Source organism: Silurus meridionalis, chromosome 16 (genome assembly GCF_014805685.1).
Source record: "Silurus meridionalis isolate SWU-2019-XX chromosome 16, ASM1480568v1, whole genome shotgun sequence".
NCBI classification, from domain to species: domain Eukaryota; kingdom Metazoa; phylum Chordata; class Actinopteri; order Siluriformes; family Siluridae; genus Silurus; species Silurus meridionalis.
Window position 1 is genome coordinate 3,718,542 of NC_060899.1, and position 15,453 is coordinate 3,733,994.

Here is a 15,453-nt window from a genome sequence, read left to right on the forward strand (position 1 = left end):
AGCCATGAACAGTTTGGACATTTTTAATAGTTGATTTCGAAGGTCTTCCTGATCGCTTGTCATCATTAGTGCAGCTCGAAACATCACGAACGATTCATCGCAGCTGGGCAGTATGTCAAACGTATGTCATGTTAAACATCTTTGTGGCAGATTTGCACAGAAAGAATTTCAGGTTTGCTCTTTGTTCTAACTGTCCACGATTGTCTGCAAATTGCAGACGTGGTAACGCACCTGGTCACGATAGCACCAGCTAGCACCATTAGTCTCTAAGTCTCAAAGTAAACTTTTTGATACCACCTCATATACTGTAATTAGCTAATAATTTCACAAATTACAGTATGTAATTCAGCAAAACAGAGCCATCTACAGTACTGTACTGTATAAAGTACACAGTGTGTATGTATGTAGCAGAGAGCGTGTGGACGAGCGCTGGTTCGTGAGTGGAGGGTGGAGCATATGCTGCTATGTTTGCCTGCCATGCCTTTAAATATTTTTACAATTTTATTAAAATATTGCAATCGTCATCGTAAGATTGTAAAAATATCCAAAAATCGTTAGTTGAACCATCGTAGCTCTGGGACCATCTGTATTTTCACATTTCTGCTCCAGTAAGCCCTCCTTAGTAAAAAAAAAACCGACTTTAATTAATTAAAGAATTAAAAAAATTATTAAATAAAAGAATGTTATACTAAGGTTATATAAATTTGCCAGGGAAACCCACAGGTAAATCTTCTGTACAAATAACATTATGAACTGAATGAAGCACTTTTTGATTTAAAAAAATGTGCTTTGATTTGCATTTTTATTCCCTGTAGTATTTGATTCTTCTTGGTGCTATCATTCTTTCAACAAATTACAGGTGATAACCAGATTTGGCAAAAGTACACATCCTTCACTTAAGTAGAAGTAGATATGCTTTAAAATACTTGGGTAAAAGTTGAAGTACTGATTATACTTTTTCACTCAGGTTGAAGTAAAGAAGTTTGGGCTCTAACATGTACTTATGTAAAAAGTAGCCATTACTACCACCTGCTTTAGTGTCACGCTGGTAACTGGACCTCACAATATATTAATAATAGGGCTGTTAATCGATTCAAATATTTAAGCGTGATTAATCGCAACTTAATTGCACATTTTCAAATCACACATCTGTTCTAAATGTAATACTTTTCAAGTTTTTAATACTCTAATCAACATAGAGCATGAAGACAAAATATTCTTGTGAAGGTTTTAAAGTAATTATTGTGTTTTAAATTAAATCATCAGGACACCAAACGGAACCTTTGCTGTGTTAATTTGCTGGCGGTTAATGAGATGATACCGGAGATGACAGAGATGGCGGAGATGGCAGAGAGCGCCCCCTGTATGTTTTCTTTACTTTACAAAAGCACAACGTTTTGTTGTTATTATGAGTGTGTACAAATAATAGTAGACCCTTTACAGATTCAAATGATGTATTGCTCTTATATGTACAACCAAAGAAGACGGAGTAAATTAAGTTAGTTTCAGCGTTATGAGGAAAAAAACGCCACAAAACGCGTCTGCGCGTTTCTCGACCCCAGAGGGTAAATTATGTTGCATCATGGCGGATTTTGATGCTAATTTGAGACTTGGCGCCTCAGTAAAACAAATGTTTACTGATAAAATTAGATTTTTTTGTTATATCTGAGTAAAAAAGGATGTTAAATAAACGTGTTATGCTGAAGGTTTTCATTTAGCCTTCTTTAAATTATTTATATCTTGTCCAACAGAAATGCACGCTGCATTATTTGTGCGTTAATAGAATTAGTGCTGTTAAAATGTATTTGTGTTAACGCGTTAATTTTCACAGCCCTAATTAATATATTACAGTAATACAAAAACGAATTTCAAATTTTGTTACCTAACGAATGTATCCAAGATGAACATCCACCCTATAGATTGCCCCTAGGTGTAAATGATTGTGTGCCTTTGGATGGACCGATGTCCCATCCAGGGTACTTTACCACTTCACACCCTGCGTTTAGCCTGACTGGAATACCAGTTTATTACAAAGGCACCATGCAAACACACAATCACACACTCATTCACACTCAGGCAAAATTTTGTATTGGCAACATAATGATTATTAATGACAATCCTTTTACTGGCAAGTCTATTTGAAATAGGATGAAACTAGGGAACCCAGAGGAAACCCATACATACACAGGGGAACAAACTGTATTATAAACTCACAGTAACCCAAAACCAGGACCAAACCCGGAGACCTTGGAGCTGTGTGACTGTGTGCTTTCATTCTTACAGGGGCCCCTGGTGGCTCGGAGGCCCTGAGCGACCTCTTACACCACTTATAGCTAGAAGCGGTTCTGTCCACATCAGCAGTTCCTCAGCAAAGTACCACCTGTGGAGCAGGAATTAAAAAGGGCTGCAACTGAGCCAACAGTCCAGGAACTAAAACTGGTGAAAAGATCAAGGGTTCCTGAATTCCTAAAAAAAACCACACACACAAAGTGCCCAGCCATCATTATTCATTTCCTCTATTCTGAGCTTGAACGTCCAGTACCTCACCAAACATGGCTTCCGAAAAAACCTTTTCCTGTTTTTTTTTCTTGTGAAATCGGTATGCTTCCTCACACGTTTACGTGTGACATACAGAAACTCCAGCCTTATTGTCTGACCTCTAAATACACACACACACACACACACACACACACACACACACACACACACACACACACACACACACACACACACACGCACGCAAGCACTTGTTCTCATTCGGAGTATTATGCTTTTTTACCACTGTAACTTCATACCCTATCTTTTTATGCTTTCATGTAAAGCATTGTTGAATCCACCCTTCCCAACCTGTGATCTCACGCACACACACACACACACACACACACACACACACACACACACACACACACACACACTCACACACATTGCAAAAAGCCCTAGGGAGGTGTAAGACTATGCCACATCTCCTCCCAGAAATGCTCCTTTCTGCAGGTCAGAGAGTCTCTGAGAAGTAGAAAGAGGAAAAAAAGACACACCCACACACAAGAGAATGTGCATCAACGCCTGAACCTTCTCCAGGTGTATAAAGTGATTGTCGAAAATAAAGGTTCAAGTACCTGAGGGTGAGAGAGAATTAAACACCATGGTACACATAAACACACACACACACACACACACACACACACACACACACACACACACACACACACACACACACACACACATATGTAATAACTTTAATCCTATAATCTGAAAAGATCGAAAATATCTGTTTCCGCCTTGAAATATCTCATAAGTGTCTTCATTTCACTTCCAGTATTTATCAGATCATCCGATCAACTCCTAACCTCCCTATATGCTTGTCTTAGACTGTTCCGTTACCATGCCAACCTGATCTGGGTGCTTGGAATGGCACAGTCCAGGGGGGGGCTGTATAGAAAGTAACAGGACACCGGACTACACCAGACACACCTACACAGCATTTTAGAGAGTGTGTGTGGATGCATTTGTGTGTCCGTTCATGTGTGTTTGATGTCTCTTTCTCCTTGTGTGTGTGTGTGTCCGTGTGGTCGAATATAAACTGAAACTTTATATAAAAATGCACTCTAGCATTAAAGTGGCCCTTTCCCCTCTGATTGGAGGTGACAATAAAACGCGGCCGAATTATTCATAAGGCCTCGTGCTCGTGTCAGCGACTCGTTAATTATTGAAATTAATCTCATTAACGAGGGGCCGGGTTTCAGCGCGCATTTGATTAAATGATGAATTGCTTCCCAGATGCCGACATGCTTGTTAAATAATGTGCTCGGTCTGGACCCGAAGTGTCCTTCAGGACGTCACCCAAAAATTAGACACGCACACGTGTATGCACACGCACACGCGAACACACACACTTGTGCATGCACAGTGTATTTAATTATAAATAGGTACAGTAGGTGCACCTGACTTTTGACTATATGACACACGAAATTGATAAATCTTGATCAAAAATGCTTAGATAATTTTTATCAATGTCTAAATCAACACTGGTTCACCAGTTTGCAGACTTAAAATCCCATCAGCCGAAATGTTTTTGGGAGGAATTATATTAACCTTTTTTTTTTGCAATGTAAAGATATTAAACAAACTGGGAAAACTGGTGCTAGTTTAAGTGTTTCAGGAAGAGGTCTTTACCCGTCATATGAAGATTCTAATATGAGACTTGGACATCTAGGGGGAAGTCACAGAAAAGAGTCTTGATGTATACCTACCTCTTACCCTGAGAGAAGGTTTGCCATGAACTGTTTTGCATTCAAGTGTCCATCATTTGATACAATGATAGAACTATAATGAATGGACATTCTGAGTCACCCTGAAAAGAAATAGGTTCTGTTTTGAGACTGGGTCCTCTCAAGGTTCCTTCCTTATCCCATGTCAAGGAGTTTTTTTCTTTGTCACTTTCACCACTGGCTTGTTTATTAGAGATAAACTTATATACAGACTAATTTCTGATGCTAAAATTTATATTTGTGATATATTCTTTCTGTAATGTTGTATATTACAGTAACTATAGTATAGTAATATCTTTAGTATTCTGATGTATTACTAATACTAACAGACCCAAGTGCATGACCTGAGGAGGAAAACCTTTAAGAAGCAATATGAAGTTCTCAACTGAGAACAGTGCGACTCAATTCAGGACCAATAGAAAAATTTTAATAACTCTCTGGTATGGGTTTTAGCAGCAAAGAAACTATAATGAATGGACATTCTGTGTCACCCTGAGAAGAATGGGTTCTGTTTTGAGTCTGGTTCCTCTCAAGGTTTCTTCCTTATCTCATCTCCTGGAGTTTTTTCCTTGGAACTATTACCACTGACTCAATCATTAGGGCTAAAAGTATAGGGATTCATTAATGTTGCTTAAATGTTTTACAGAAAATGTATTGGGACAGTTGACATTGTTAAAAGCGCTATACAATCATTTATAATTACATTTTCTTTTTGTTTGATAATTTTTGCTACAAAAGACATTTATAAAATTCTCTCTATGAAAAATATCCTTGTTATCAAAGCAAACTGATTATGGCTGATGTTTACGGCTGAATTAAGAAGATAATGTCACCTTTCGGTTCAGTATTGCTGAACGTTTCTTTCTAGATTTTTGTAGCTTACATTTAGACTCTGATGTTTCCATGTTCACACTTATAAACGGAAAGCTATTTCTAGCAATGCATTAGATGTAAATCACCAACAAACCTCTCCAACTATTACAAAATCCATACTTTATATATAAGATAATATGTATATTTTATCTTACAATTATTATGTTTGATTTTATTTTATTGTACTTGGAGCAACCGCAGCCTTACAGCTTTAATAAAGTCAATGAAGTATTCTGATTTTGTTAAAAACTTTGACTCCAAATTTAGAAAATTTCAGATCATAACAATTATTATTGTATATATCCTTTATTTTCATTCATTTTAAATGAAACAATACAATTATTTAGTTTTGATAAAAATATAAATATATTGTACATTTTCTGTACATCAATACTGGATATAAAGCATTGATACATTTGCCTGAAGTTATTATTATTTTATATATATATATATATATATATATATATATATATATATATATATATATATATATATATATATATATATACAGTACAGACCAAAAGTTTGGACACACCTTCTCATTCAAAGAGTTTTCTTTATTTTCATGACTATGAAAATTGTAGATTCACACTGAAGGCATCAAGGGCTATTTGACCAAGAAGGAGAGTGATGGGGTGCTGCGCCAGATGACCTGGCCTCCACAGTCACCGGACCTGAACACAATCGAGATGGTTTAGGGGTGAGCTGGACCGCAGAGTGAAGGCAAAGGGCCAACAAGTGCCAAGCATCTCTCGGGAACTCCTTCAAGACTGTTGGAAGACCATTTCAGGTGACTACCTCTTGAAGCTCATCAAGAGAATGCCAAGAGTGTGCAAAGCAGTAATCAAAGCAAAAGGTGGCTACTTTGAAGAACCTAGAATATGACATTTTTCAGTTGTTTCACACTTTTTTGTTATGTATATAATTCCATATATAATTCCACGTGTGTTAATTCATAGTTTTGATGCCTTCAGTGTGAATCTACAATTTTCATAGTCATGAAAATAAAGAAAACTCTTTGAATGAGAAGGTGTGTCCAAACTTTTGGTCTGTACTGTATATGTATATCAAGTATATGACCTGCAAAAGAAAACCCATAAGAAGCAATATGAAGTTCTTAATAGAGCCCATTCTGCTCAATTCTTGCAAAAACTCGAGCTTGCAAACAATTTGCAGTGCTTGAAACAGTGCAATGGAAAACCAACCAAAAAAAGAAGAGGAAAAAAAACACAGAGCTCTGGTGCGGATTTGAGCAGCAAAGAAACTAGACGTGAAAACATCCTTAATGTTCTGAGGGAATTTTTGGATCTGGAGCTGATCATTAGTGGGTTGGAGCTGCTGTTATGAGCATCATGTAAATACATTATAATGTCAAATGATTACAAACCAGATCTCAGTTCTCAAAGTTTGCTATCCTTTCTCCACCAGAGGAAACTGAGCCTCGATTTCATATCATCTCCTCACTATCTTTATGAAGCATTTGTTTGCTGACTTAATTGACAGTAAATTAATGAAAACTTCCAAGGTGCCAAAAAATGAAAACAACTGAATATGTAGAACAATTTCATAAGGTAAAACCAGATTAGAAAACATACTATGATAATACACTGCTAATATTGCTTAATATTCTTCTTCTTTTGGCTGCTCCGGTTAGGGGTCTCCATACCCCCGTCCTCTACATCTGCCTCTTTCAAACCAACTACCTGCATGTCTTCCCTCACCACATCCATAAACCTCCTCCTTGGTCTTCCTTTTTCTCCTTCCTGGTGGCTCCATCCTCAGCATTCTCCTACTGATATACCCCATGTCCCTCCTCTGCACATGTCCAAACCATCTCAATCTCACCTCCCTCACCTTGTCTCCAAAACATCCTACATGCACTGTCCCCCTAATAAACTCATTTCTAATCCTGTCCATCGTCGTCACTCCCAACGAAAACCTCAACATCTTCAGCTCTGCTACCTCCAGCTCCACCTCCTGTCTTTTACTCAATGCCACTGTCTCTAAACCATACAACATCTCAGGTCTCACCACAGTCCTATAAACTTTCCTTTTTACTCCTTAATTACAAATCACTCCTGCTATCACTCCACCCTGCCTGCACTCTTTTCTTCACTTCTCTAACACACTCTCCATTACTTTGCACTGTTGACCCCAGGTACCTGAACTCCTCCACCTTCTCCACCTCTTCTCCCTGCAACCGCACCACTCCACTGCCCTTCCTCTCATTCACATGTACTCTGTCTTACTCCTACTGACTTTCATTCCCCTTCTCTCCAGCGTGTACCTCCACCTCTCCAGGCTCTTCTCAACCTGCTCACTACTCTCACCACAAATCACAATACCATCCACAAACATCATAGTCCAACACTGCTTAATACTGCGTATAATGTGTTAAATCATTGTGTATTATATTGTACATTGTGTTGGAGCATACATAGAATAGTGCATGATAGAAACTGTGAATTCACTCAGAGTTTGTTGATTCATCGCTGCTGCACAGGTAACGAACTCGAGATTTTGAACGAACCCAAGAATTCTATCATTGCACAAGTTCAATGTGTGTTACAAATGATGTTCATAGTGTTTACGGGAAGTTTTTTTGCACCGTACCTGTCAATTACATGGTGACATATAAATATCACAGTGTATTAAAACGGATATTTCTGCAACTAGGAGAGGAGATAAGAAATGACATAATGTGTTGTATAAAATATTCCATTCACAAAGATCTCCGACAAACTTCATACACACGGTACAGATGTACTCAGTGTTTCGGTCTCTTATCTGTCCGTCTCTCAGTTTTTTCTTCCTTCTAAGAAATAGTGTGAATGATGTGTTGCTGAGTTTGTGTGTGTGTGTGTGTGTGTGTGTGTGTGTGTGTGTGTGTGTGTGTGAGAGAGAGAGGTGTGTGTAACCTGAGTCCTCCCTCATTCTCTTTCCCCTCAGTCCCGAGGCTCAGACTTCAGCATAGGAAAAGACTGGAGCTAAAAGTGTTTTGTTTTTTCCCTCTCTTTTCTTTCTTTTCTCCTCTCAGTCCTGCACACATCCCCTGGGTCACTCCACATGCCACTCTACCTCCTTCTCTCCCTCCTTCTCGCGCTTGCCCTTGGTTTCTCTGCCTGTCTGTATATTGGCCTTTCTTTCTGGGAAAAAATTAAAACAATAAGAAATATACACGTGTGTGTGTGTGTGTGTGTGTGTGTGTGTGTGTGTGTGTGTGTGTGCATAAACAAAATAGGTTTTCATATACATATAAAAGGTAGTCCCTGACTTACGATTTAGATGTGTTCCGATTACCCCATCGTAGCTTAAACATTTCTTAAGTCTAGACATGACTTAGCCTACGCATGATTCTTAAAGAATGATGATGATCCTGGACAAGCTCCGGTTCGTGAGTGGGCGGAGCATACGCTGCTACGTTTGCCTGTCGTGCGAAACGTACAAATTTGTCGTACAGCGCTTTACTTTTCCCACATTTTATGTTACAGCTATTTTCCAAAATGGATTAAATTCGTTATTTTACTCAAAAGTCGACACACAATACCCCATAATGACAACGTGAACGAAGTTTGTTTGTTTGTTGGTTACCTTTGTTATGACACTCATAATTGCGCTCAGGTGCATCCTGTTTCCACTGATCATCCTTTCTACAACTTGAGTGGAGTCCACCTGTGGACTCCAATGTATTGAACCCCAGTATTGCCAAGCTGCCACTCTTGCATGACTGTATCATGGATGACCCTGTGCTCTGACCCCAGCTTCCTAACATCGCTGGGATATGCGAAGAAAGAATTTCACCGTGCTGTAATACACATGTGACAAACAAAAGGCCTTTTCCTGATTTCCAACTAAGAGTGAGAGGAAAAAGGAGACACTAGTGAGAGTCACTATACAGTAGACATTTACACATGCCCTTATCTAGAGCAACTTACATTTATCTCATATATACAATTAAACAGTTAACGCAATAACGGCTGATCAGGCTGGGATTTGAACTCAGGACCTGTGGCTCTAAAGTCCAGTGTCTTAACCACTAGCTACCACCACTGCTGCTATAATGGCGATGATAAATGAAGCTGGTCTTGGGACCTGAATATATACCGAGAAATGCTTTAGAGTCGAAGATGTAATGTTATCGGAAAGCAATTAAATTAAATCAATAAATTCTTGAATTATTGTTATTTATTTGAACCTGCTCACGCATGCATGGTGACAGTTCAGAAGCAAAAAAATAATAAAAGAGCAAATACAAAAATGATGCAAAAATGATGCCTTGCTTTCAAGAATGAAGCACGATTTTTTTTTATATACATGTTGCAACAATAGTCAGGTTTTTATAGCTCCAAAAAGAACCACTCATGAGTCATAAACTCACAACCTTCTGGTCACCGTATCCTCCAGCTTATGACTAGCCAACACTGTCTACACGTTACTCCTCAAGCTCAGTGTGTTTCTCTCGTCACGTGTCTAAATCTGCACACCGCTTGTTATAATCCTGATCCCAATAAATCTCACCTGCTCATCTTAAAAACTGTGTTGTAGATTTGGATGTGCAGGAGAGACCCGAGTTACGCCACAATCAACTGACCAAACACACACACACACACACACACACACACACACACACACACACACACACACACACACACACACATGTCAGAGAGCCCGAGTGCACACCATCAAAACTATTAATAGAGAAACATGTACATAATTCAAACAGCCAGCAACATTTCCACCTGTTACACCATGCTGCAGATCTGCTTCACACACAAACACAGACACACACAGACACACACAGACACACAGACACACACACACACACACACACACACACACACACACACACACACACACACACAACACCACTCAATGCTAAAGGTTGTATAATTAATACAACTGCATATAGTTCACTAAGAGAAAGAGAGAGAGAGAGAGAGAGAGAGAGAGAGAGAGAGAGAGAGAGATGGGGTGTAAGAGTTCGCTGTCTTTGTGTTTGTGTGTGTGTGTGTGTGTGAGAGAGAGAGAGAGAGAGAGAGAGAGAGAGAGAGAGAGAGAGAGAGAGAGAGAGAGAGAGAGAGAGAGAATATGTGTGTGTGTGTGTGTGTGTGTGTGTGTGTGTGTGTGTGTGTGTGTTGGGGGTTGGAATACTGTTTAAAGTTCTGCTGGCCATATGGCTACTGTGCTCAGCCACTCAGTCCTCATCTGCTCAGTATTAAAATCCCTAATAGTGCCCAGTCCAACCCTGGGTGGCCTTCATACGCTTCATAGATGCACACACACACACACACACACACACACACACACACACACACACACACACACACACACACACAATCTCTCTCTATATACATTCTCAGTTTCATTCAATACAGTTTAGTCCAGTTCAGTTTAGTTGATATCAACAGAGTAAAATTCAATTCAGCTCAATTTAATTCAGCGCAGTTCAGTTCGGTTTAATTCAATTCAGTTCAGTTCAGTTCAGTTCAGTTCAGTTCAGTTCAGTTCAGTTCAGTTGATATTAATTAAGATCAATTCAGTTCAGTTCAGTTAAATTCAGTTCTGTGTTGATAAATTCATATAAATTTAGTTCCATTCTATTTCAAATGTCCCAAATAGATTCAGTTCCAGTTCAGCAATATCTGCCTATAATGCAATTTAACAAATTTTTAATCCATCAGTGTTACATTTACATTTATGGCATTTGGCAAATGCTCCTACCCAGAGCAACTTACATGTATCTCATTAATTCAACTGAGCTAAGGTTAGGGGCCTTGCTCAAGGGCCCAGGATTAGCAGCTTGGTGTGGTTGGGATGTGACTTTATGACCTTAAATCTAATTCCATAACCACTAAACTACCACATCCTACATATACTAAACATAATCTGTGTCCTAAATGGATCCCTCCTCCCTATCACCTGCAAACACAGCAGTGCATTCTATGTGTGCCTTTCTTACCATAATCTTCTGCAAAGGATTGTGGGATACAAAAAAAACCATTCATGGGTTTGGACATGCGACGTCCTGGCAGAGTTAAATTGAAGTAAACAGAGACCTGGGAATGTTTTTTCCCCAAACCATCATACTGTATATTTATAATCATAACAGTGGTTTTAACATTTTAAATGAAATCTGTTTTATGGTTTGAAATGAATCTGATCTCATCAGAATAGAATAGAATAGAATAGAATAGAGTGCATTGATTCCTCTTCCTTCTTTAAATAAGACAAAACCAACCGAAGCACCGACGCAAATCATGTGTGAGTTGATCTTTAAACTCCAAAGGAAAGAAATCAAACAGGTGGAAAACATCAGCTAAAACACACTGAATGCTGACTGTACACTTTGTGCCACATGCTGCAGTAAAAATCAAATCTGAGCGCCTTGAGGGATCCTGACAATCAGACCACAATAGCGGAAAGCTGCTATGTTCCACTTCTCCTGAAAAGCTCTTTAAGGAAAACAGAGGCGGCTTCCATACGACAGCAATTATATCAAAAGATTAATGAAAACACAGTTCATAACTCCAACCACAGTGCAAACCAACCGCCCACTCTCTTTATCCATGTATGTGTGTGTGTGTGTGTGTGTGTGTGTGTGTGTGTGTGTGTGTGTGTGTGTGTGTGTGTTTGGTTCTCCTACCGCCTGCTCGCTCAGCTCCTGTGTATTCTCCATCAGTTGATTACTTCCACCCCGTTAAGCTTTGCTTCAACGACCTGCCAACACACACACACACACACACACACACACACACACACACTCCCCAATTAGCATTTGTACAGAGTGTGTATTATACTATAATCAACTTTAGAATGTGTCTATTGTTTTAAATAAGCATACAGTCATGTGAAAAAGAAAGTACACCCTCGCTGGTTTTATGTATCAGGGCATAATACAAATAATCTCATCCTGTTCAGGTCTTATAATTACTGTAGGTAAATAAAGCCACAGAAGACATGGTGTGGCATTATGTATTTTTTACAAGAATCAAGCCGAAATGGAGAATCCATGAGTGAAAAACTGAATACACCTTGTTTTCAAACACCTTTAGCACCAATAGCTTGAAGTCATCATGTACGACTTCAGACTCTCAGAACATCAGGGAGGAATTCTGGCTCTACAACGTTGCTTAAATTCAATTAGGTTTTATGGGCATTTGTTTAAGCATGAATCTTTTAAAGTCCTGCCATAACATTTCAGTTCGGTTTAAGGTCTTAAGGGTTGAGGTTTGGATTTATCTGGTCGGACCGGACCATTGCAACACCATGATTTTGTTCATTCTGTTGTAGATTTTAATGGGGATCATTGTTCTGTTGCATGACCCAACTTTGGCCAAGTTTCAGCTGTTAAACAGAAAACCTCAAAATTCTGACTCGAGAAGTTCATGATCAGCTCACAGACTGCAGGTTTCCCAGGTCTGCCTGCACATCAAGCCCAAATCATCACATCTCCTCCACCATGATTCACAGTTGGTATGAGGAGTTTCTGCTTATATCCTGCTTGGTTTTCACTAAAAACCTGGTGCTGTGCATTATAGCCAAACATCTCCACTTTGGTCTCATTTGTCCAAAGGACATTAATCCAGAAGTCTTAGATTTGTTCAGATGCAACTTTGCAAAAAATGTGTTGCCATGTTCCTTTAAGAGAGGTGACTCTTTCTCCTGGCAACTCGTCCAAACCAACCATTCTCGTTTAGTCTTCTTCTAATTATACTGTCATAAACTTTAACATTTTAAATGCTAACTGAGGCCTGTAAAGTTTTGGGGTAAATGTGCTTGGAAAGTTGTGCACTTGGGAATAATCTTAATCATTTTAGAATGAGGAGCTTTAATGGTCGGGAAATGGCCTTATAACCCCTATCCAGATTGATAGGCAGCAACCATTGCTTCTCAAAGATCATTGCTGATGTCTTTTCTCCTTTGCATTGTTATAACATCCAACTAAATGCTCCAGACCAGCAAACTACATTGGCTTTTATAGAGGTTGGTACATTTGCTGATCAATAAATCAATGGCATTTGATTTACAGCACTGGCTGCGATATAGCAACTTAATTTCTATGGAAGCAGTTAAGATTTATTGTATTTAGTTTTTCACACAAATGATCTCTATTTTGGCTTGTTTTTCATAAAAAAACAAAACAAAAACAAATAGAGACAATGTGTAATTTAATGTGTTGTTGCTCATCTAAGGTTGTATCCACTTCCTTTTTAAAGACCTGCTAAGGACCAGATGATTCATGTCTTAATACTTAAAACCATAAAATTCCAGTATGTACATTTTATAAAAGCAGTTTATATAATAGTGTGTATTATAATATACAATGCTTTATAGTATGCTTTATGATTACCGTGTGTATATTGTGCTAAAGCAGCATGGAGTACAGTGTGTATTATAATGTAGAGAACAGTTGAACAGTGTAGTGAGTAAGAGCAGTGTGTACAATAGTGTACAGCAAATCATATCAAGTCAAGTGAAGTCAAGTTTATTTCTATAGCGCTTTTCACAACAGACATTGTCTCAAAGCAGCTTTACAGAAATCAACAGTTAAGGTGAATGGTGTGTGTTTATCCCTGATGAGCAGGCTGTGGTGACTGTGGCAAGGAAAAACTCCCTTAGATGTTATGAGGAAGAAACCTTGAGAGGAACCAGACTCAAAAGGGGAACCCATCCTCATTTGGGTGACATCAAGAGTTTGATCATAAATCATTCATATGTGTTTAAAGTGTGTATATATATATATATATATATAGTATAAATAAGCCAACAAATATATAAGAATAAACACACTAGTATCTAAGCTATGCAAGTCTGTATGTATCTATTTATGTATGTGCACTATAAAGATAAAAGTTTGCGGACACCTGACCATAAGATTTGTCATTATCACAGACAAACATCACAATGTGTTTCACTGTACCGAGAAAAACCAAAAAAAACCGTTAAACTCACTTATAAATAGGGACTTATATGAGGGCAGCTGGGGCAGTTAATAATAAATAGCAACATAAACCACATAATGTTAAGAAAGTAAATCCTTCATTCCTGTAATCCTTCATCTACTTATACACTGTGTCAGCTGTAAGACTCGGTGTCTCAGGGCTTGAGGGTATGATCCTGAGCTGGGGTTATTGTCTGTATGGGTATTCGAATGTTCTCTCACTACGCATATAAGGAAGGTCAAAGCGCAGTGGTTAAGGCTTTGGACTATGAATCAGAAGGTCAAAAGTTTGAATCCCAGAACCACCATGCTGCCACTGCTGGGCCCTAGAGCAAGGCCCTTAACCCTCAAGTTGTAGGTCGCTCTGGATAAGGGCGTCTGCCAAATACTGTGAATGTAAATCTTCCACAGTCTCCTCTCAACACGGTGATGGGAACGTTATGTGTTTAATAGTGCATGGATACTATAAAAGCTTCAGAAAAGAGTACGTAACTGGTTACTCAATTGCTCCTGGGTCTCTTTCTGTCATGCCTGTCGAATCCTAATGTTTAATGATACAACAGAGTGGCATTCGAATAGAGCGCTTATATTTAGTTCAACACCGCTGGGATGCTTTTCTATTGCATCACTCTGCATGTCTGCATTCACAATATTAATTTACATTCCAGTTTTAGACCGAAACCGTTACCACGTTCGAGTTAGCAATGTCTTCAGACAATAAATCGTTTTTTAATGAATACAGTTTTAGAATTAAAAGATTAAAGCTTGTCAGATTAAGATAGAAACAAAGCTAATTTCACTGGAAGTACCAAAGAGTATGTAGAAATCATGGTGAGCTCAATATCCAGCAGGATTCTCCATTTACATTTATGGCATTTGGCAAAGGTTCTTATTCATAGTGATAAGTTACAATTATCTTATTAATTTTAGGGTTGAAGGCCTTGGTCAGGATTTCTGGAGCACCTGCTGGAATTTGAACTTGCAACCTTTCAAGCAGAAGTCCAAACTTTCAACCACTAAGCCACCAGTACTCTGTCTTTCTATTCAGTCAGAGAGAAGAAAAAGCAAAAGTTTTGACCATATCATTTTCCAAAATGTAATTTCTTCAATATTAATTTATTTGCTTATTAAAATTCCAGTATAAAAATGTTGTTGTCCTGAATTGTGTAATATCCCTCCAAAACCACAACAAATTTGCCTTTTATTACACTCTTTCATTTGCTGATATCGGAGCACATGCTTTCATGCTGTGGAGCGTTGCGCGTCTTTTCCCACCGCAAAGTCTTTTGAAGTTAATATGACACACAAAAATGCAGCTTGTCATGTTAATAAGAAACCACAAAAGCGTAAACACACCTCTGTCTTTGGAAG

At 38.6% G+C, this 15,453-nt stretch overlaps 1 protein-coding gene across 4 annotated transcripts in view; it reads right to left on the reverse strand.

The window, feature by feature from the left end:
* eya4 (EYA transcriptional coactivator and phosphatase 4) overlaps positions 1 to 15,453 on the reverse strand; it is a 57,372-nt gene that overhangs the window by 35,872 nt on the left and 6,047 nt on the right. For all 4 annotated transcript variants that reach the window (XM_046869548.1, XM_046869549.1, XM_046869546.1 and 1 more), the window contains exon 2: positions 11,785 to 11,858. In XM_046869548.1, coding sequence (XP_046725504.1) covers positions 11,785 to 11,817 — 33 coding nt within the window. In that variant the 5' untranslated portion in view covers positions 11,818 to 11,858. The remainder of the gene's footprint in view (positions 1 to 11,784; positions 11,859 to 15,453) is intronic.